The sequence below is a fragment of the Athene noctua genome, chromosome 1, assembly GCF_965140245.1.
Source record: "Athene noctua chromosome 1, bAthNoc1.hap1.1, whole genome shotgun sequence".
Classification (NCBI taxonomy): Eukaryota; Metazoa; Chordata; class Aves; order Strigiformes; family Strigidae; genus Athene; species Athene noctua.
In genome coordinates, this window is record NC_134037.1 from 100229818 (window position 1) to 100252858 (window position 23041).

Sequence of the window (23041 nt, forward strand, 5' to 3'; positions counted from 1 at the left end):
GGGGAGCCAGCAATCCCACTTCCCACCGGGTGACAGCTAGCTACTTCTGTGAAACTAGCTTAACATTCTTCATGTTTCAAACTAAGTAAATACTTTGAGTCATATTTGATTTTGTCCAAACTTTTTCAAGATAATTTTAGCTAAACTTAACTGCATTTTATTAAATTATTTCAGAAACTCCCCTCGCAGACTAACAGTAAATGTTAATTCCAGATTCCTACTTTAAAAATAATAATTTAATTGTTTTTCAACTGGAGCATAATTTCCAGTTATTCACAACAGAGTAGGGTTTTAGCTTTTACAGGCAATTTTAATTCTATACATATAATGAGGAGAATGCACAGCTGCACATCAAAACTGGCAGCCTTAGGCAAGGCAAGACATGGTTATCTCACCACAGCAGAGAAACAAGGGAAACAACTGGTCTCTTTTGAGACTAGAGCCTGTGGCCCTGAAACTATTCATGACTAAGAGTACTGCGGGCATTGGAAAATAAAAAATGATCAAGTCCTTTTCTCTGCCAGGCCTCAACAGACTTGGTCAGCTTTCTGGGGATTATTCACACTTTAGGCATCTGCTTGTGCAAGCTCAGTTTGCCAGCCAATCTCTCTCAATTAGTGGAGATAAGTAGACCTTCCAGGGACCAGTTCTGAGCCCTCTCTCCATAAAGAGAACTAGCTGACCAAATTAGGCATCAGAATTTCAGTGACATGGATACCCTACCCTCTGTGCTGTTGTTTTTGCTTTTCCTTTTTCAAGCAAATAACTATACAGATCAATGAAACTAGGAAGCGTTTTTTTTTTTACTATGGCACAATGCCATTTAACAGTCAAAAAGCCTAAGGGATATCCAGTCACACCATTATATTTTCTGTATAAGTATTGTAGCAAGAGTTATACCTCATGGAGCTTGACTGTCACCCACTCTTTTATTTTAGCTGCTTTTTCTTCTATGATTTTTGCTTCTTGCAGTCTTATTTGCTTCTGGAAAAAAATTGACATAAGCGTATTTTTCACTGAGTATTATAGTCTGCCTGAGTATTATCTTCAGACACAAATCCTAAGATTGCTTTAAGTAATTCAGTCTCTTGGCAATAGACAATTTTTTAAAAAATTGTGAATAGGCCCTTCACAGTGGCTGCTGTTCCTCTTTCCTCTAGGAAAAATGAAAGCTCATCAAAGGAGACAGTAAAGAGGAAGAACATCTTTCCCCTCTTAAAAGTCAGATGTTCTTCCAAAGGAAGCCAGAGCATAATTTGCAAGTGAATAAACCTTATTCAAATTATGTACTTCTAATGGTAACCTCTTTAATCAAACAACAGAAATAATTCTAAACTTTTCTGTCCTCAATCTTAATTTTTCTTTTCCTTTTCTATAATTAAGAATGGAATTGATGCTCGTCTTTTGTAACACCATTAATTCTAACCTGTTCTTCAAGTTGTTGTTCCAATTTTTGTATTATGTCATTTTTATCTTGTATCAGGATCTCCAGATCTTGACATCTCTTATACAGCCTGGTTTCTGATTCGCTCGTTTGAACATTAGCTGCTTTTAATTTTTCTTCCATGACCTGCACCTATTTGGAAGGTCAAACATAAGACTTTAAGAAACATAATACTACAAGTTAAAGGTAGTAATTTAATCACAAAATGAACTGTTCAAATTACCCTCACACTTAAGATTCAAGATAACCCTGCAAAGTTCTGAAGCCTACTTGAGAAGAAATTCCACAGTTGTTATGTCTCTCTATGCATCTAATACCCACAGGACTGGCAAAACACTGATAGACCAGATTTTGTTAGTATCCGTGAGAGGCATTTAGGTTTGTAACACACAAGCTGTTAGAAATGCCAATATAGAAAGAATGCAATTTATGTATGGGGATCTGTTGTTAAGCTTAATAAACAACGTTTTAATAAATAAACAGTTGCACAATGTAAAAAAACCCGACAAATTATCAGAAGCATTCTAAAAAAATGGCTAAAAAGTACTTGGCTTGTAGTCAGGAACGTTTTCAAACTCCAAATTTATATATGAACATTTTTATTCTTACAATTTTCTGTTTCTATCTGTCTCATAGTAAGATATGAAGGACTTTTAGACAATACCAGAGACATTTCATAAAATGTCTGCAGTAGCTATATTTGCCATTTGGAATCAAAAGGCAATTTGGGCTAAATATTAAGCCATCATTTCCTTCTTTAGATGACGTAACTTCTACAAGAAGAGCAAACAATGTAGAATAATCCTATTAAGAGACTATATTGGATAGCCTCATTTAATTTTCTTACAGATTTTCTGAAATCTCCCCCTTTCGTTTCCATGTGCATCATATATCAAAAACTCATCATTCATCAATGAGGAAGCTTATTACATGTATCTATTTTTGATTTGTGCTGTTAGCTTTGACTTTACTGAACTGAACTGGATAGCAAGTAGAGGAAGGACTTCGAACATTTCTGGTAAGACAAATCAATAGATGTAAAAAGAAACAGTCTTCTCCCTTTTGAGCAATACTTAAGAAAACCAGCAATCTTCTGAATTTCCCTTCATTACAGTAATAGCTAGTGGAGATTTATATATATACCTGCTGAAAAGCTCTTTCTGCTTGACGATCAGCATCTATAACTTGTTTCTCAAGCTGCTGCATCTGTAGAGACATGAAAACATATAGTAAAATGGCCATTCCTTCTACCTTTCGCCAGAAATACCACAGTGAAACATATTTGCATGGTCTGGAGAAGAGGTTGTGGGCAGGAGCATAAAAAAAAGACAAACCATGTATCGGACTGGGAAGCTAATTCATCATTATGACTGTATTCAAACATTGTTAAGATTCTTCTACAGGGAAAAAAAAAAGACACCTTTTCTTCATAGCATAATTTTGTGTTTGATATATGATACACTGCTCTTTTTCCTGCTACCAAGAGTAGAAATTCCTTTGACAATAGTCCTAAAACTTTTCTCATGCAGGCTTATAGTCTTAGAAAGTGCTAAGCTTCTTCATGTCCTTCCAAAACTGGCAAGAGTAAAGTGTACTTGGCACATTATACAGATTGGCCGCTAATCCTTCTGAAGTTGACAAGTTTAGCTTTAGGGAGAAATTGTGCTATGAGGCCTGTCCCAGACTCATCCACCTTCTGCATGAGAGGAAGTATGTGGCAGAAGAGACACATCAGACTCAGGTGCTCCATGGAAAAAAACATGTGAAAATCTACAGTAGAAATGGATGAAGACAGAGACCAGCACAACATGGAGCATTGCAGGTCACTTTTGAGTGGTGAGAGACCCTGATCCATTACTTTATAATGATGCCTAATAAATCATAGGCTCAACCTTTGCCCAGGGCCTCAGAAAACTCCTTCATTTTACATGATTTGTTTTGAAGGCTTTTCCAACAATATGAACGGAAGAGATCAGAGAGAAATATTTTGTTTAAATTTTGTTCCATTTTGTTAAGAGCTCTCTAGTCTGATTTTGGTGAACAACACAATTATGATTTCTTTAAAAATTAAACTGTGGTTTGAAATAACACTAGAAATTACACAAGGTATTCCATGACTTAAGGACTTATTTGCTCTCAAGAAATCACAGAATCATTCAGGTTGGAAAAGACCCTTGGGATCGAGTCCAACCATCAGCCCTACTCTAAAAGTTCTCCCCTACACCATATCCCCCAGCATCTCATCAAAAAGACACTTAAACACATCCAGGGATGGTGACTCCACCACCTCCCCAGGCAGCCTATTCCACTGTCTGACCACTCTTTCTGTGAAAGATTTTTTCCTAATGTCCAGTCTAAACCTCCCCCATTGCAGTTTAAAGCCTTTCCTTCCCTTGTTCTATTGCTAATTACCTGTGAGAAGAGACCAGCACCAACCTCTCTATAACGTCCTTTCAGGTAGCTGTAGAGTGATGAGGTCTCCCCTCAGCCTTCTCTTCCTCACACTGAACAGTCCCAGCTCCTTCAGTCACTCCTCACAGGATTTATTCTCCAGGCCCTTCACCAGTTTCGTTGCCCTCCTCTGCACTCGCTCCAGCACTTCGATATCTCTCTCATAATGAGGTGCCCAAAACTGGACACAATACTCCAGGTGTGGCCTCACCAGTGCAGAGTACAGGGGGACTATCACCTCCCTACTTCTGCTGGTCACACTATTTCTAATACAAGCCAGGATGCCGTTGGCTTTCTTGGCCACCCAGGCACACTGCCGGCTCATGTTCAGCTGCTTGTCAATTAGAGCCCCCAGATCCTTCTCTTCCAGGCACAACCTCCCCAAGCCTGTAGCCATGCATGGGGTTCTAAATAACTAGCTAAGACCTCAGTTCATCTGAAGAGGATTAAACATCAAATAATTAACACTGGGATACTCAGTATTCAGCTTCAAAACTGTTCATAGAAAAGTGTACGGTACAAATAATGCAAATTAAAACCATTTATTCCTTCGCCAGTTTACTGCTTGGTTTTAAAATGATGTTTCATTCTGTCCTGTTTGTACTCTATAATATCTTTCAGTTTCTTTTTCACTCTCCATCTGTTTTTTTTTCTCTTCCCAATTATGTTGTCAATCACACGAAACAGTTTTGTGTACTTTTAGCACCTCATCCAGACAAGGACACAGCGTCATCATTTTCTATCAATCAAAAACTGAAAATGGAGAAAATGAGTTTTCACTAACATAAAAAAAGCTGTGACTGACTTTCCAGTACTTTCTCATACGATTCAAAACCCCGAAGTTACAGAATCACAGAATCATCTAGGTTGGAAAATACCCTGAAGATCACCTAGTCCAACCATTAACCTAGCACTGACCACTCCCAACTACACCAGATCCCTCAGTACTATGTCAACCCAACTCTTAAACACCTCCAGGGATGGGGACTCCACCACGCCCTGGGCAGCCCATTCCAACGCCCAACAACCCATTCTGTAAAGAAATGCTTCCTAATATCTAGTCTAAACCTTCCCTGGTGCAACTTGAGGCCATTCCCTCTTGTTCTATCACTTATTACTTGGTTAAAGAGGCTCATCCCCAGCTCTCTGCAGCCTCCTTTCAGGTAGCTGTAGAGGGTGATGAGGTCTCCCCTCAGCCTCCTCTTCTCCAGAATAAACACCCCCAGTTCCCTCAGCCGCTCCTCCTACGACCTGTGCTCCAGACCCTGCACCAGCTCCGTTGCCCTTCTCTGGACACGCTCGAGTCATTCAATGTCCTTTTTGTAGTGAGGGGCCCAAAACTGAACACAGGAATCGAGGTGTGGCCTCACCAGTGCCAAGTACAGGGGTGAGATCCCTTCCCTGTCCCTGCTGGCCACGCTATTGCTGACACAAGCCAGGATGCCATTGGCCTTCTTGGCCACCTGGGCACGCTACTGGCTCCTGTTCAGCCAGCTGTCAATCAGTAATGAACATGGTTAATATTAGATAATACTATATCAGCAAACTCCTTCAGATATTTATAATGTGAAATTCATTGTTGGGGAGTAGCAAGTTTTTCATCAATTTCCACAGTCAAACAATTTGTAAATGCACATGATTGCCATGGCAGTAATTGGCAATTTATTTATGTCCTGTAAATAAATTTAATTTCAGCTGTAAGGTCATATCTGAAACCTGGCAGTTTTAATAAATGGAAATAAAACCTGAAAATATTGCTTGCCAGGTCCACTCAGCTGCCACTGCAGCTCAACTAGCTCTGACTTGGCTTACACCTGAAAACAACTAGACTCTCTAGCAGTATCTAATAATCACTGAACCACCATACAAGCTTTAAGCAGTAGTGCTGCTCTCTTACACAACAATTTGAGTTCTGGATAATACAGTGCACAAATGACCTAAGTTCCTTCCATGTTTCTGCACTGAAACTGCAAAATGCACCTCTTGCTAGAAATATATACTGCTGCACAGGACCAGGAACATAGTAACATGTTCATGTAGACTACTGGGACAAAGAATATGATTTGAATAAAGCTGCTGCTAAGATGAATGTAAAGTTAGAAGCCAAAGGAGCTGACAGAATAATTACCAAGAAAAATAGCATTCAGAGATTAAATACGGAAGAACAAGTTTATTTTTGCTTCTTTAAGAGTTAACTATTTCAATAAGGTATGCGAAGAAGCTTTGCATAATCTCACAATATGGATACGTCAGTCAGCTTCCTGGCAACAACCAAATGGGAGATTTTATTTGGAAAATGTCTACAGGGTCTTCAATTTATTTTAGGAAGCTCCTGTTAAAAAAGAAGCAATCTATAATATTCAGCAAGAATGGAATACCATAGTTACCAAACGAGCACCTCTATTACAGTTAAATTGGCCAGCATTTCAGTAATTTGGTGCTATATAACAATTACAAAGTTAGTCCTGATTTTCCTTTTATTTAGAGTTTATATAGGTTTGTTCTGCAGTGTCTAGTGTAACAAAATTGAAACTTAAAATTGTTTTTTTTCCTATTTGCATAAATAATCTCTAACCAATCCACAAAATGGTTTTGCCTGAAAAATGTGATTTACATCTATACCCTGACTGATTTGCTACTCTACAGGCCTGTGAAGTTCAAGAGAAAAAAATACTGCTTTAGGATACTCTAAAGGTTATCAAACTTGTTGGGCAGAAGATTGGAACTAGTATCAAGGGAAAGATTTCTCTTCAGAAAGAAAACCTAACCTTAAACCTTCTTAAGTTAGTAAGAAGTTTCATAGCAATGATCACAGCATTACTGAGACTGAGGAGAGAGAGAGAGAAGGTGAAAACACATGACTGGACTAATAGCTAATTATTTAAATGAAAAGTCATGCTTTGAATTCATCAGGAATAAAATGCAGTGGTAAATTCTCTTTACCCAGCAACTAGGAAGACAATTTCAGACTATGGGTAGAGAGTTTAAGATCCTCAAATAAATGAATAAATAAATAAATAAATAAATAAATAAGGTAAATACTACCTAAACTGAACTTCATGATGGAAGTGGCAGGTAACTGTAGCCATATCCACACTTGGAAGCAAAGGTCAGTGTGCTTTACAGAAGCAGAAGAAAGAACCTATGGCTGCAACTTGAATATTGATGACCAACTCCGACTTTATCCTGAAAGTGATTGGAAAAGAAGAAAATTCTAATTCTAATTCTACTGAATTAGACCTTTATCCCACCAGCTTCTTTCTATATGCATTTATGCAAATCACCAGTATCACTGGAATTAAATGGTATATATCAGCTGTCAGGCTAGACATTTCCTGAACAAACTACAGTCTGTAAAGTATCAACAGACATAAAGTTGGCTTCCCAGGAGAAACATGGAGAGCTAGCATGTCACTGATAACATTTGGCATGTGCACAATATTTAAACTTAATTTTCTACCATGTCCTGAATGAAATAACTTGAAATAATGAACCAGTTCAATAACCCTCCAGTAAGGAATATTCTTGCCATGCACATCTGACTAGTGCAGGCTCTTTCCAAAATTCATTAAGGTTTCAGAGGTGTCCTGTCATAATCTACACTGGTTTTGGTTTTACAATCTTAATTACAAAGAATAAATATTTTAGGCTCATGAACAAAAAATACACGCATACTGACTAAAGAACAATTATCGACACAGGTACGGAAGAACAGACTGCTACTTTAACCTGCACCTTCTCCTTCTCTTTTTAAGAGTAAAAATCCTCTTATAATTTTCAGAAAGTGTTAGTGCATGCTGCATCAATTATCTGAATTACAGGAAAAGCATCTGTTGTTAGAAACAGATTTGTTTTTAAACTTAGTAAGGAAATAACCACTCTACATCTGACACTCATCAAATTGAGCTATTTTTGTTCAGACTGAAGAGAGAAATGCCACATGTGAATGCTTTGAAGAAACATGGCAGCAATAAAAGCAAAGAGGTGTATTGTCTTGGAGGTCTGGACACTGAAGCACAACACACAGTCACTGGGAAATTTTTACAATAAAAAAACAAATCATGTAACGATTCTTTTTCAAAGGTCACCTGGAAGTTTCTTGACTGTATTCAGAAATGTTCAACATACATTTTTGTGCAAGTAAATAAATTTTCATTTTATTAAAACATGTATTGCCTGAAATCACCAAAGGGTATAAAACTCAAAAGTCATCACTCATAAATTTTAAAAATATTTCTTTTGTATGCATCTATGTGTATAGATACTTTCATTTATTTATATATATACAGATCATTGTTAAGAGAGAAAGTACAGAACTAAACTGATAATTCCCCTGATATTTGAAATAGTTATTTAATAATTTTTAAGGAAATATTTTTAAAATAAAAATTGTTGGAATTCTTTCCGAGATGTGAAAATATATGTTATTTATAGGAACAACAAAAAAAGATTAATCCAAGTCAATTTTCAACAAAATGCAACAATTTATGAACAAAAAGAAAAGCATCACTTCTCTGTAAGCCTTTGAAAGCGTGCTGATAATAGGTCAGAGTTTTCAAAAAGAAAAAAATAGTTAAAACCTAATGTTTCCAAAACAGAAATACAGTCTGTCTGTTGATTAAATGCAGAACTTACAGTGACTTGAGAATGGTATGTTTAGAGAGTCTGCTTTTTTTTCCTTGCATTTCAACTTTTCAATTTTTCATTCTGAAAAAAGGCCCAAACCATCTGTGGTTGAAAAATAACGTTCCACATAAAAAGAAAGGGAGTAAACCTGTCCATTTTTAGATTTAGTGAAGTATCAGTCCTCACATCACATAGGATTACCAAAACTGAAGAAACATGGATACATGGTTGCTTCCATAAGTAAACAAATAGGAGAAGCAAGTGAAGGATAAACACACCTACAAATGGCTTTCAAAGATGCAAACAGATATAAACAGGTGATTAATAAACATAGGCTGGAAATTAGAAGACCCTCATTTTCCATATTGACTAAAACAGATTTTGGAACTGCCTTCTAAAAGAAGCTATAAAGGCAAAAGATCTGACTTTTTATGTGGTGCTTGGTAAGTTTACAAATGGTATGAAGAATATGCATGCCAGGTATTCCAGAACATGGCATGTGACCAAGATTTCCCCTTTTGGTTCTATATTCCTATGTTTAAACCCAAGTATTTCAACAAATTTCTGCATTTCCTTAAGAAAAGAGCCTATACTGCTTAAAAGCAAATCATCTGTTTGTCAGTGGCTTTGACTACTACCAGTTTTCATGTTTTAAAATATGGTATGCCCAATCTATACATGTATAAAGCCTTGCATACATTTTTTAGTTAAAAGCAGTGGTAGAACAGTTTTAGAAGCATGACTTACTCCTTTTACAAAAAGGTCTCTCTTCTGGTGGTTTAGCTTAGGAAAACACAGTAATACTCCTCCTACTTTTGTAACTCATATATTAAAAAGCTGACTGGGTATGTTCCATCCGTATTTTCAGACATTATTCCCTGTCTTGACACCTAATTTCTCTTCTATATATAAGGACAGTGCTAAATCCTTATAAACTACAACAAGCTTTAAAATATGACCTGACCAGTTAAGCCACATAGACAAAACACCTAAAGAATCAAGATGTAAAATCAACATACTAATATTTGACAGTAAAAATAAACAAGAAGATAATTTGTAAAGAAGGAATTAGCACATGCCTTGGGTAAGATATACTTTGTTCTTTACTGGATGATTTTTTTTTATCCCAAAGGCAACACAATAATTAGAAAGACTTAATCTTTTCTAGAAAAGCTTTGAATTTTAACTAATTAATAGAAATCCATCTTGTCTCATGTATCTAGGAAATGATACTTCAGACCTACCTATATTTATAAAACTAAATATGCCTTCAGTAAAAAATGAAATTGAATACTTTGGCACAAAAGCTTTTCCCTAGAACAAGATGAAATCTGTAAAAATATTTCTCAGCAGTGTGGATTTAGTCATCAGAATGAAGAACTGCTTTCTGAACTCAATTCCTCTTTGTGACAGTTCTCCCCAAAAGAACTAATGCTGAAGGCTAAGTCTTAATGGGGCTCAAGTGTTCCTTAAGCTACTCACAGATCAAGCATGGTCAATCTTCTTCACTATTTTACTGGTTCGTAGTATATGGACGTTTACTGTTTGCTATTATTTCCTACATGAAAAAAATATCTTTAGATAAAAGAATTAGTTATCTGGCTTAAATCCCCAAAGCTATGGCCTTATTCTTCCTTCAAATCCCACCTGAATGCTCACCTAGGTTATGACTACTGCAAGACTCAGTTTAGTGCTCGCAACCTGGCAGCTTGCAAGCTGCCGCTTCTCAGTGCACTCCCATTTCTTCCTTCTCTCATCTCCTCCATTTTTAATACCAATTAAACGGTAAAAGGCTACAACTCTTCTCATGAACAAAGCAGTGTCAACTATCCCTCTGCAAATTTGCCATCTAACCACCTTGCTCTCTTTTTATCTCTCTCTGTTTAGGCTGTTCACAACAGGGATTATCTCTTTTCTCTGCCTCAACTGTGGTCAGAAATATGGAGTGTAAAAGCAATTTGGGTCTTTGATGACAACTTTATATATATGTATGTATGTATGTATGTATACAAACATACACATACATACACTCCTGCTGCTTCTGAAGATGGCTAGTAGTTCTACAGTCTTGTGCAGAATCACAATCCTGTCCACTTCGAAGTACAGCAACTTCTGGCACTGTTCTCCTAGTTAGACAAAAGGCACTTCTTAACTGCAAGTCTCTCTTAACTCTCCTTTTCAGTGCTTCACCTCATTCGTATGAACTATGTTTAGCACAAAATCCTTTCCTTGGGACAAAATGAAACCTACAAAAATTATCAGTCTCCATCTGCTCAGTTTCCAGGCTCAAAATTTTCATCACTCTCCATGACATGAGACCAGTTTTACCACTGAGTTTTATGTCTTTCAAGTTCTTTTCAATATTTAAACATGATTTTAAGAATAATTATTTAGCTCAAAAGCTTTTCCTAGTGCTTGTTAAATGGATGAAAAGTACATATGAAAAAACAATTGTTCACATTTCAGCTGAGTTCACTGTAGTAAAATTAATTATTTCTTCTGGAAATTATATACAGTAAAAATATAGAACAGAAAAGCCCAGGGAGGCAAGTGTTGCAGATTTAGTAGTCTAGGACAGATGCCTGTAAATATACAGACTTTAAAAAGGTAAATTCAGCAGTGGGATTTGGAGAGGCATTGTAGTGAAGGGCAAATAAGCAGCATGTAATGTTGGCTGAATAATTGAGCTTTTCTCAATGTCAGTCATAGGACTTTCCTAAGCCTGGTAAAATACTAGGAACGTTCACTTTCCGGATGTCGTCTTTTCCAACTCAGATCTTGTCTTGATAAACTGCAGAGACACAATCACATACAAAGCATGTAGACCACCACTCCAGCACAAACAGACATTGTCATAACATTCAAAATCTTCAAAGAAGTGAAGATACTGTTTAGCAAAATGGAAGAATATATCAAAACACTTTGGCAGGCAAGGAAATTTAAGTCTCATACAGTGCTTACAATGAAAAGAGAAATGTATCAACAACTGGTTGTTCATCTGTGTTAAAAGGCAGCTGCCTGCTTTGTTTTGTTTTGATCATTGTACTACAATTGTGGAAATTCTGCTACTTCTGCCTCAGTGAACTATGAGTTCTGATTAAAGCCACAACATGAACATCTGAAATAGGAGGCCTTTTTTCCATGCTGCTGACTGATAGGTGATGGCTTAAGAATCAAAGGTACCACTCACTGCTGAAGTTTAATAAATTGAAAACTTGACTGAAACTGAATTTATTCATGAAATTGAAGTGTATAGGACACCTAGGAAACACAGAGGATAAAAGAGCAAGAGATTCCAGAAATATATGTAAGGCAGCATAATGTAGTTTGAAGACATGACAACAGATATTTAAAGTCTGAAGTTTTCACTCTGAGGGAGTGAAAATTAAATGCATAATTTCTAAGTGCAAAAAGAGTTTCCTCCATGAAAAATAGAGAAAAAACATCTTGTAGCTCCTACAGGTGACATGCTAAACAAATAAAAGATTGGCTAAGGGCCTGCACAGGTGTCTGCCCACTATCACAGCTTCAACAACTTTCATTCGCTTACCCATCTCAGGTGGGCTGGAATAGCATGGATGCAGCCTCATCTCCGTACCACTGGAGGGAAGATACTCATCCTCTGGCCTCACAGCAAGGGCTGTGCTCTTTCATGCCATCACCTAGCCTGACCTCTCCAAGAACAGCTAATTTATTGCTTCCCGAGTTGTCTCTTTTTTGTTTGTTTTTTTTCCATCTTCACCCTCCCTAGAAAGAATGTAGGTTTAAGACATACAAAACCAGTGAAACAAAAAAATGTCCCCCTTTTATAAAAAGGCATGGCATAAACTTTTAGACAAAGGATAAATTTACAGGGAAAAAGGTGTATTAAAGGTGTTAAAAAGGTATTTAAAAGGTGTAAACAAACCTAAGACTCTAACCATATAAACTTTTAACTTCTATATTCTTTAACTCTCATTGTTTTCTCCTGTTTGTATCATTCTAATTGCATCTGAATTATTTTCCATGACACAAGTTTTTAAGAGCAACTGAAATACCAAAAAATAACCTTCATTTTAATAATTTTGGTACTACACCATTTTGCTTCTTTTTACTTCACCCTTCGTAAGGCTTTGAATGCAAATGGAAATACTCATTGTGCTTTTTTACAATTTGCATACTGGCAATCACTGCACAAGTCAGATGTGTTGTGGACTTTTCCTCTGAAAACATTAATCTGGAAATTGTCATGCCACAGATAACAAAACACACTGCATCTGCTTCGTTCTGAAATGTCCAATGACATACCATAAATACACCTGCAAAATGAATACAAATTCAGTGTGACATGAATTTAACTTTTGGGTTGTAAGACTAAGTCAGGAATGCGTTATGCTTTTGAATATATTGGAAATAGTATTTGGTCTAAAAATCAGTCATCATTCAGTTTTCATAATCTGTACAGAAAGTATAAATATGATTGCATTTGTCATGTACACACTCGGTTGCCAGCTCAGCATGTAAACAGAGAATATCCAAATGGAAGGTTAAGAGCAAACAAATCAATATATATATATGAAAAGAATCCTCTCCCTTCATCATTTATATTTGTTGAAAATCATTCAAAGCATAAAATAATAACCCTCAGCACTGAAGAAAACAAACTTGGAGACATATATGTGGATGCTGAGTATTACTGGACAGCCCATAATGCAACATTTGGGACAGTGCCATATTCAGTCCTTACGGGGTGTGATGAAAAAGAAATTCAGTGGAGACTGCCCAAGAGGAAATTTAACACAGCTATGTAGTTCTTCTACTAAAATGATTTTTTAGTGATAGGAAAAACATTAACTTTATACCTGATGTTGCAGACATATTTTAGGTGAAAAATGTACTTACTGTGAAAAGAAGGACATGAAATGCCAGTTAGGAGCTAAACTTGCAGTAGAATACTGTAATCTTTTATTCAGTGAAGGTTTTTTTAGTAAACTCTTCATATGTTTAAGACTCAAGCTGCATTAATATAAATGCTTCTACTTAAAACTCAGTTCCACAGCCATCCTAAATTTGGCATGCTAGGGATACTTTCTACATCATTCCTTAAATTCCTGTAGAGACCTCTCCCACTTAAGCAGCAGCTTCTGCTTGAAACTCCCAACAAGGTCTCTTTCTTTGCATGTTACATTTATAAACATAGACTCTTTACTTGGCAAAATGAAAACAAATAAAAAACCCAAACAAATAAACAACAGTGAATCAATTAGTTGTCTGAAAACATTGTATATTCCTTTGCTCCTCTCTCTTCTCCCCAAGTTCACTACAAAATTTAAGCTCTGGTAGCCATACTGCTGAAACAAACTTAAAATGCAAATTTCTCAAACTCCTCAGCCACTGAGGCTCAAGGATGAGCATTCGCTGGACTTACAGAACCCTGTAAATAATTTGGGTTTTTTAAGTTAGAACACATTTATTAGAAGAATATACGGAAGACTCCCATGTTGATCATTCATATATTTGCAGGGCCACTATTCGATAAAACAATTTTGCAAAGGTATTTGATTTCCAGTGTATAAGAGAAGTATCTCAATTAATCCACTGCTGGGATAAATCTACAGAAGCACATAGGTCACAGACACAAATATTGAAAAAGTATAGATTCAAGGAAACCCATATTCAAATCTGGTTTTAGACTAAGTTATAGAATGAATAGAAGAGTAAAAACCCCATGGCAGTTTCTGACAAGTCATACACACAGTGTAAAAGGATGTAAACTCCTTTTTCTGTCTTGATGAGGTATCTCTCTAATACATGCAGAGGAGGAACACTGGAGAATTACCACAAATTCATTTCTCTCACCTTCCTGTAGAGACCACCTGTTTTGTCACAGCATCACTCTCTCTCTGTTTTCTGCAACAATTACATAGTTTAATACCCATGAGGGTTTTATATCTGTCACACCACAGTACTGTAATTTCTGTTGCTATTTTGAAGTAGAACGCTGTCTGGTGCTATTGTTCAATGTTTTAGTACACATTTCATAGCACAGACATGATTGTAAACAAAACCATGAATAAAGGCCTGTGCTAATCAAACTGAGAGTGAGAACTATTTGCATGCTTTGCAAATTTGTTTCATTCTGTAACAGGTAACAAATCTAGAAAGTACCTATAAAGACTGATATCAGCTGTATTCTCCTCTCATCATTAGTATCAGGATGCCCATCAAGTATTGGCCAATCAGGTCTTCATTATTCACTTTGCTACTTCCCAAATACATTTTCAGGTAAAAATTCCATGCAGTTTAATCTCAAACTAGTGCAAGTGTATCTTTCCCTTTACAAATACTGAGAATTGTTTGTATACTTTGTAATTTTAAAAATAAAACTGTGGAAAATAACCACTGAATTGTTACAAATGAAACCAAAATATAGCTAAGACTTTAGTGCCTATTTTGAAAACTGATTCTGAATTGTGAAAGACTGATAAATCTGCAGGTGAATATGGTTTAATTTTGTTGAGCTCTGACCAGTCTTTGATGCATGTCCCAACTGAATTCCAGTCTATGAATGAAAGATTAATCTCAAAAAGTTGAAGTGACAAAAATGAGGAGAAGAATCATTCTTCATGAAGTCTGCTACTGCTCTGCTCTGGAGAGTTGTCCCAACTGAATACTTGTTGGACCCATGGTCTTCAACAGAAAACATTTCTTCTTTACCTCCTATAAACACTTTTTCTAAAGTTTCTGAGAAAGCTAAGGCAGGCAGTAACATGACAAGTTCTTAAGATTTTTTAATCTATTTTGGCGTCACGTTTTTCACAGATGAGAGAGAGTAAGTAATTTTCCTTTGAATGTTTTGTTTCACGCACAGTGCTGAAGATTTGTGATTTTATCCCTCTTATTCTGTTTTTTTTTTTTAATGTCGACTTCTGAAACTATATGATTATGCATATATTTCTATTAATTTAAGAGGACATTTCTAGCACTTAAGAGCCTGTAAATGCAAACTGAGCAAAGTGAAAAGTCAAACAGAAAGCATTCAAACTACTATTTTTTTTAACCCAGATAATTTTGTGAAGTGCTGTTTATGAATCTCAACTTTTTGGTTGCCAAACCAATAATCAGCAACAGCTGCATAAAACATGGTAGTTATGGCTGCTGGAAAGTCCCTAGAAAAGTCATGTCCAGTGTTTAGCCACTTGCCTTCCATCCCGAACAGTAGTGATACAAATGGGGTAAAGAGACAGGAGAGATATATGGCAGCTAACAGCCTCAACTACGTAAGCATCCAGTAATTTGAGTGTTACAGCAGACAGTATTATACTATTTGATGGATGTTCTCCTCCAAGACTGGTGATGATGAGTTATTAACTCATCTGTGGGTCTTGCTAACTGGAATGCAGGACACAAGTAGTTTTTCTTTTTTTTTTTTAATTTTTAAATGAAATGTCAATGGATGGCATTTATACACCTGGTTGCACTTTCAAAACTGAGTTTCTGCAGTACCTGTTCAATGAGGGTTTGCAATGCAGAAGAATTTCAGGATTGCAATTGGGTAACCAAATTAGGCGTTTTCAACTACGCTGCTTTCTAACAGCAATATTTTTAGTCATGCGAAAGCAGAGATATTTGAAGTACAAATCCGGAGGAACTCATGATCTTACATTGCTGTAAATTTTCATGTTCACTTTAATAAAAAAATACATACTTAATGAAAAAAGTCTAAACCAGAAAATACTAGATTTCTTTATTCCATTTTTTTCAATCTCAAATTGAGGTTTTATACCTACAGAGAAGAGACAAGGGCACGAACCGATAAAATGCGTAGTAACAAATTGCCAAACAATATTCAGTCAAGAACTGGATGATACAGTTGAACCAACTATTGATCTGTAAGTCTGATGTCTGTAGTAAGCAAATTGGAAACTACAAGAGCAGAACTAGGGGGCATGTGGGTAAGTATGATAGATGAGGGAAGAGTCAAATTGGCCCTTATAAAGAGGTGTGTTGGCTCACAAAACTATTGAAGTTCTTGGAGGGGATCACCAAGGCTGCAGATAGGGGAGATCTGGTTTATATAATTATTTGGATCTTGGAAAGCGTTTAAAGGAAAGAAACAGCCACAGAGTAGGAGGGAATGTCTGTCCATGAATTAAAAAACTGGCTCAACAATAAAAATAGTAGGTGATTTGTTACTTTCCACAATGACCAGTGCAGGTCTGCAAAGATTTGTCTAGGGCGTATGCTGTTCAGTGTAATCACAGACATTTGGTTATGGGCATTCAGCAGTGAAGCAACCAAGTTTTTTTATGGTATTTTGTTCAGGATAAAAAAAAAGCTTTCTGACTTGAAAGACTTACAAGGAAATACTTACAAAATTCAGTGACTGGTCAATAAACTAACAAATGAAACATAGAAACATAGAAATCTGAAGGACTTTAAGTAAAATTCTAGAATTAAGATAGATATCTCCATGAAAACATACTTGATGATTAATTTAGCTGTCAGAGGAATGGAGCACATAACAGTGTACATCACCTATGTTTCTTCATAAATACAAAATTAGATGGTTTTCCTGCTTGAATATCATTTGCTCCACCAAAATATAATAAAATGGAAATGATTTAAGGAGGGCTAAATGTGGATGTCAAATGTATTTATAGCTTCAAAGGGATATTGGATAAGTTCACAAAAAAGAAGCATTAACATAAATGTATAAAATAAAAGTATTGTCACTCTAACGTAGTATAAAAGGATCTGAATTTTAGTCTTCTTTTTGGGAGGAGTAATTGATGGAAAATTTAGCTCTAGGAAGAACAGAGTAGTTTCAACAAAATAACCTTTTAACTAGAAATTCACTGAAGTCAATATTAATGATAACAGAGTCCCCGAAATTGTCTAGAATGTTTTGTCCCTTGTACTCTTCTAATTTCCTTGTTCCTGAAAGTGTTGCCAGGTAAATATAATGCTGTTTTTTTATATATTTCAAATATGATAAGCCATAGTTGGAGATATCTTATTACATGAAAAACAAATCTGGTAAATTACAGAATTTGGTAAGGAGTAGTGGGGAAAATAATACTTCTGGATTTTCTCCCCAATGATTTCTGTGTCTTAAATCAGACCTTAAATACTTAAAAAAATGTGTTAGATATTAACTTCAATCTTGTAAAAGTGATTACTGGATACATATTTTTCTCTGCAGGAGAGCTGCCAGTGTGTTCTTATTTGAAAATGATCACTTCTTGCTGGCAAATCTAATGTGTGAAATTCTTTCATAGCATTAAAACATAACTGTTTTCCATATATTTTGTTTTACAATGCCTTTTTTTCCCTCTTGGGGAAAAAAAAAAAAAAAAAGTACTTGTAATCTCAAGCCATGATATGTGATCAGCCCCTATCATCAAATAAAATAATTTATACAGCATTAAAATTCATACCATGAGACCTACCTTTTCTGCTAACAATTCTCTGATCTTGCTTGCCTGGAGACGAAATTTCATCAACTGTGACTCCAGAGTTAAACATCTTTCCTTCCAGTTTACAGTACCTTCTGGCTCTGGAAGTTCAGCCATATTTATGCTGGAAAAAGAAAAGGAATAAATCCCCACGTCAAATTGAGTCTGTATTTAATGTCTGACTTCTTTAAAACATAGATTCTAACTTATTTTATATAAATCTCAAGAATGCCCCCAAATTTTGTACATGTACAGTTTCGTGAAACTTAGTAAAGTACATTAGTCCACAAAGGCCCTTATCAAAATAGGGAGATTTTTGAAATCTGTGTTGACAACATTTAAGTTTACCATAATTTAATTTCTTCAATTATTCTGGTCCTGCAATATATTTTCCTTGACAAGCAAAGACACATCACGCATTTTATTCTTCAGTTACTGTATATATCTTTTCTTAGATAGGAGAGGCTTGTAGAGAACTGAGCTTTTGCTAAGAAAATGCCTTATATAGGTGTAACTACCTGTGAGTTGGTAGCAAATTTGGTTTTATGCAAGTTTAATGTTTGGCAGATGGCTCTTTAAAAACTGTTTTGAATGCTTAATCAAATTGCCTTTATGGTTCCAAATGTAAAGCAGGTGAACAAACGGTCCCTGATGGGTCCTCCACATGAAAAACGACACCCTTACATTAGCTGTTGCCAGTCTCAGGACATCCTGATTCACGCATCTTCTGGGTTCAAATCTGTGCTTTTAACTACATTTAACTGCTCATACCCTCTGGAAATTAAACTCAGTGCCCTTTTGGACAAGCACTGCTGGAAAAATTATTCAGGATGAGAGCTGGCTCATCATGGTTTCAGTGAGAAGCCAAGAAAATCATCTGTGTGTAAGCAGATGGACTGGGCTCTGTTGTATTCCAACTATTTGTAGACAGCTTAATAGAGTAAGTGGATGGCTGAATGTAACCATTCAGCCCAAGAACCTCTATTGCAAGCAAAGGCTCTGGCCTTTGCAGGGCTCTGAACATGTAGGTTTGGCTTTAAAAATAAAGCTTGAATTCCCCCTAAGTATTCAATTTATCTCCAATATAAGAAACAGCCATAAAAACACCATTCGGTGGAAGGCAGCTGGAAGATGACAACAAACAAGAAATTACCAGTCATAAGGTTATGCTGCATAGTTGTCACCTTTGTCACAATGAGACACTGACAAGGAAAGTCAAGTAGCAACTGTTTTCAGTGTGGTGAAAGAGGCTGGCACAGGAAAATCATGTGTAATATAGATCTCTGTACTGCAACTCCTGATCCAGTTAGCATGGATTAGTAAGTGACATCTTTGAGAGCCCCCTCCCCATGACTCCCCAGGCCTGGGTTCAAGCACCCTCCCTCCTCCCACTGTTGAAGGAGGCAGCTTCAGTTCCACTCCATCGCCAAACTCTCATCAGCTAGAGGGGAAGGACCTATGGATTTATCTTTTTGACTGTTCCTGAAAGCAGTAAGAAAAAAGGAAAGGCAGAGCATCTCAAGAAAGGTGAAGTCATGGGTAGGATTCCAAAAGTCCTTAACTTTTCCTCCATACATTAATATTTTCTAATTCTCTTCTAAACTTTCAATGTCTCAAGTTACTCTCAAGTTCGTCATAGCTAAGCAGGTGAAAAACTAGCTGTCACAAAACTTTCTTTCCTTTCACATACCCTAATTTTTTGTTCTTTTCATTCTGTATCTTAAGTTAGAAGGAAGTAGAGGAACATCACAATCACTTGTCTGAAGGTAACTGCTCCATTGTTGTCTCAACGACTCTTGTCTCTACGACTCAAGCTGTTAAACCTGAGGTTGCAACCATCCCTATTCAGGAATCCACCACTCAGGAGTCCTCATGGTATCACTGGGATTTAAGCACGTTATTAACATAGCTTCCCGAGCTGATCCTACAACACATGAATTCTAAGCTTTAAGCACACGATCATTTCAGCTGCAAGCGTTTTTGGTGACCAGTGTCCTTTACCATTTCTCACCTTCTTTTAAGCTTGGCAGAACACCCCCTGGACTGCCAGGGAATCAGGTTGCTCATCGTCCCTAATCCTTGCTCCCCTCTCCTTGTGCAGTCCCCACATTCAAGGGGGGAAGGGGGCACTTCCAAGCACCAGCTTCTCCTACTTTACAGAGGAAGCAGAAGTTTCAGCTGCAGATTGATTTGGACAGCCTGGATTATGCCCTCCTAAGTAACGAGGAATGGCAATTTTTTATTAGACTATTTAGGCCTTTTTATAATGTTTTTCTTTTTTGACTAATTACAGCTACATAAGACAGAGATTAACTCAGACAACAACTGGTTAACAGCAGGATATTTTGTTGTTTGTATTAGTGAAAACACAAATGGATCAAGTAGTGGGAGAATTTTTGCTTTTTGGTAGGGCGCAGTATTACTGGGTGGAGTTAAAAATGTTTGTCTTTCAACAGACAAAACATTTGAGTAGATGGATTTCTGGCACTGAACAATGCGTCCAGCCAAGTAGTTTCTCAATGTCCAAGCTAATTAATATTCCACTGTATAAACATTACAGATAAAAAGTTTGAAAATAACTCTTTTTATTGTGGGATGTTTGTTAGAGATTATAATAATTTACTTCATATTTTCCAACAAGCCAATGGGTTCTGGAAATATTTACGGGCACATAATACACTGTTTACAATTGCGGAGTGAATGATCTTACTTTGAATCAATGACTTCCTGTTTCTTGTTTGATTCCCCAAGGGAGGAAAAAAATGAGTTCATCTCTCTTGGCTTAATAGAGTACTCTGAATCAGCACTCAAACCTACACAGAGTCCTCCCCTTCTTCCTGCTCCAGTTCCCACCGCAAAACCCTTCGTTTTCCCCCAGCCTTTAAAAATAAAATCTTTTGAAAAGTAAACTAAAAAGGCGCACATTAAAGCGGTAAGTTCTAATTATGTCATCAAAAATTAATTGAGACAAGTTTGACAAGTCTGGAAAGATTAAATTCGTCTTTTTCATTTTTTAAGTTTATAAACCTCTTCATAGGCTTCAAGAAGTCAGAATGTCACATTCTCCCCAAAGGGATTGATATAATTTCCTTTTCTTTGCTGTCTGCTTGGAAATTATCAAAATACATTTCAGGGGGAAGGAGGGAACAATGTTCTAGCTTTTTGAAGCACGTTAAGAAATTTACATATTCCTTATCACACTGTCAGTGTTTTCCTCTGTTTTTAACAAAATGCTCTGTTTAACTGAACACTTCGTATTCTGTCCATATGTACTGTACGTCCTTTCTCTGTTGGAGAAAGCTTTGTTAAGTCCTTCTGTTTCAATAGGAGTGGGTTTGCGCAATACACGGTGGGTTCCCTCCAGCATCCTAAAATGTTGACCTGCTCAAATGCATTTGGACCACACCTCTCAAATTTTCGGCCCCTTTCTTCTACCCTATTTACCCAAACTCAGTACTTTCAATTATTTTTGGAGCCATAAAGGTTGGACTGGAGGAAGGAAATGATGAGACACAAAGTGGACCTGTTTGGGAATCAAGGAAAGTCATTCTCAGGTTTGTTGCTGGCCAGGGCCCTTACTCATGTTGAAACACTGGTAACTTTATTTTCCAGTTGACTCATTTTGCCTAATTCTGCGCTCAGACAAACTGTAGCCTAAGCTATTTCAAATTTCCTTCAAAATCTGACTTACAAATGTTTTTTCTGCTGTTTCCTAGATATTGATGAGGTTGTTGCCATGCAGCAACACGTTAGCCAGGGCTCCCCCACTCCAGCACTGGGTGCAGACCCCCGACAGCCCCCCTGATTGCAGGAGCCAGAGGCTGCCCCCTCCCAGCTCGTTGCCGAGCCATTGCCTGCTCGGCCTCCCCGGGAAAGGCTCACCCGCAGAGTCCCGTCAAAATGTGTGTAGCAAACAGCGTTAAAGCACTGAAGATCATTTTACATCCTCTTCCCGACGACAGCATTTTTAAAGGTCACAGTGTGACACCACGCTAGGTACGAATGCTTAATTTTAACGTGGAATTTCGAAAGCTGACGGTGCAGGTATTTCAAAAGCATCTTAAATCTTGCATGTCGGTTTGCAAGCGGTGTTCTCGCTCTCCTTTTTGGGGGGGAGATAGCGGGGATCCGGCTACGGCACTGCCAACCCGACGAGACGAGCCCGGACCTGGAGGGACCTAAAGCCGCCTCCGGCTCGTCCCCTCCTGCCGCGGGGACACGGCCCGGCGCACCCCCGGGGCACTGTGCCCCACCACACCGCCGTGACCCGACGCAGCGGCACCCTCCGCCGGCGCCCGACGGAGCCCCCGGGGGGCACCGCGCCCGCTCTGCCGCCCCGCCCGGCCGCCGGGGAGCGACACCCCGCGGCGGCGCCCCCGGGGCCGCCCCGCCGGGGAAGAGCCGGGGGCCGGCCCGGGCGCTGCCGCCCGCCCGCCCGGCGCGGCCCCGCTCGGAAGGGAGGGAAGGGGGCAAGGAAAGGGAGGTCAAACCTGGCCGGCCGTGCCTCGCCGCGCCGGGCCGGGCGCCGTCCGGGCTGTGGGCGCTGCGCGGCCGCGGCTGCCCGCGCCCCTCGCGCCCGCCCCACCATCCCCGCGGCCAGCGGCGCGGGCGCCTGAGCGACGGCCGCGACGGCCACTGAGGAGCGGGGGGCCGCCCCCGGCGGGGCGCCCGGGCGGGGCCTGCGCGGCTCGGCGGCGGCGGGAGCCGGCGGGGGGAGCCGCTCGGCGCCGGGGGGCACTTCCCGGGCCGCGGGCGGGCGGCGCCGGCCGGGCCTCGGCGGCCGGCGGGGCGGGGTCCCGGCTCCGCTGCCCCCGGCCGCGTCTCCTTCAGGCGGGCGCTGCCTCCGCCGCGTGCTCCGGCCCCGACGGCGGGCCGGGGAGGGAGCGCCCGGTCGCGGCGCGGGCGGAGGCTGGCTGGAGCCGTCGGGCCCCCGTCCCGGGCCGCGGCACGGCCGGGGCTGTGCGGGGAAGGCTGGCGGGAGCCTGGTGGCTCTCCCCGGCGGAGGGAAGCCGGGTGGTCCCGCAGAGGACGGGCCGCACGCCAGCCGCCGCCTCCCTCCGCTCCCCTCGGCGGCGGGGACGGC

General features: G+C 38.9%; 1 protein-coding gene across 1 annotated transcript in view; it reads right to left on the reverse strand.

Moving 5' to 3' along the window:
- Positions 1-22518, reverse strand: part of PLEKHH2 (pleckstrin homology, MyTH4 and FERM domain containing H2) — a 57145-nt gene extending 34627 nt beyond the window's left edge. The window contains exons 1-5 of the mRNA XM_074897105.1: positions 22449-22518; positions 17953-18082; positions 2588-2650; positions 1427-1576; positions 901-984 (exon numbers count right to left, since the gene is read on the reverse strand). Of these exons, the coding sequence (XP_074753206.1) occupies positions 901-984; positions 1427-1576; positions 2588-2650; positions 17953-18075 (420 nt within the window). The 5' untranslated portion in view covers positions 18076-18082; positions 22449-22518. The remainder of the gene's footprint in view (positions 1-900; positions 985-1426; positions 1577-2587; positions 2651-17952; positions 18083-22448) is intronic.
- Positions 22519-23041: the final 523 nt, after the last annotated feature.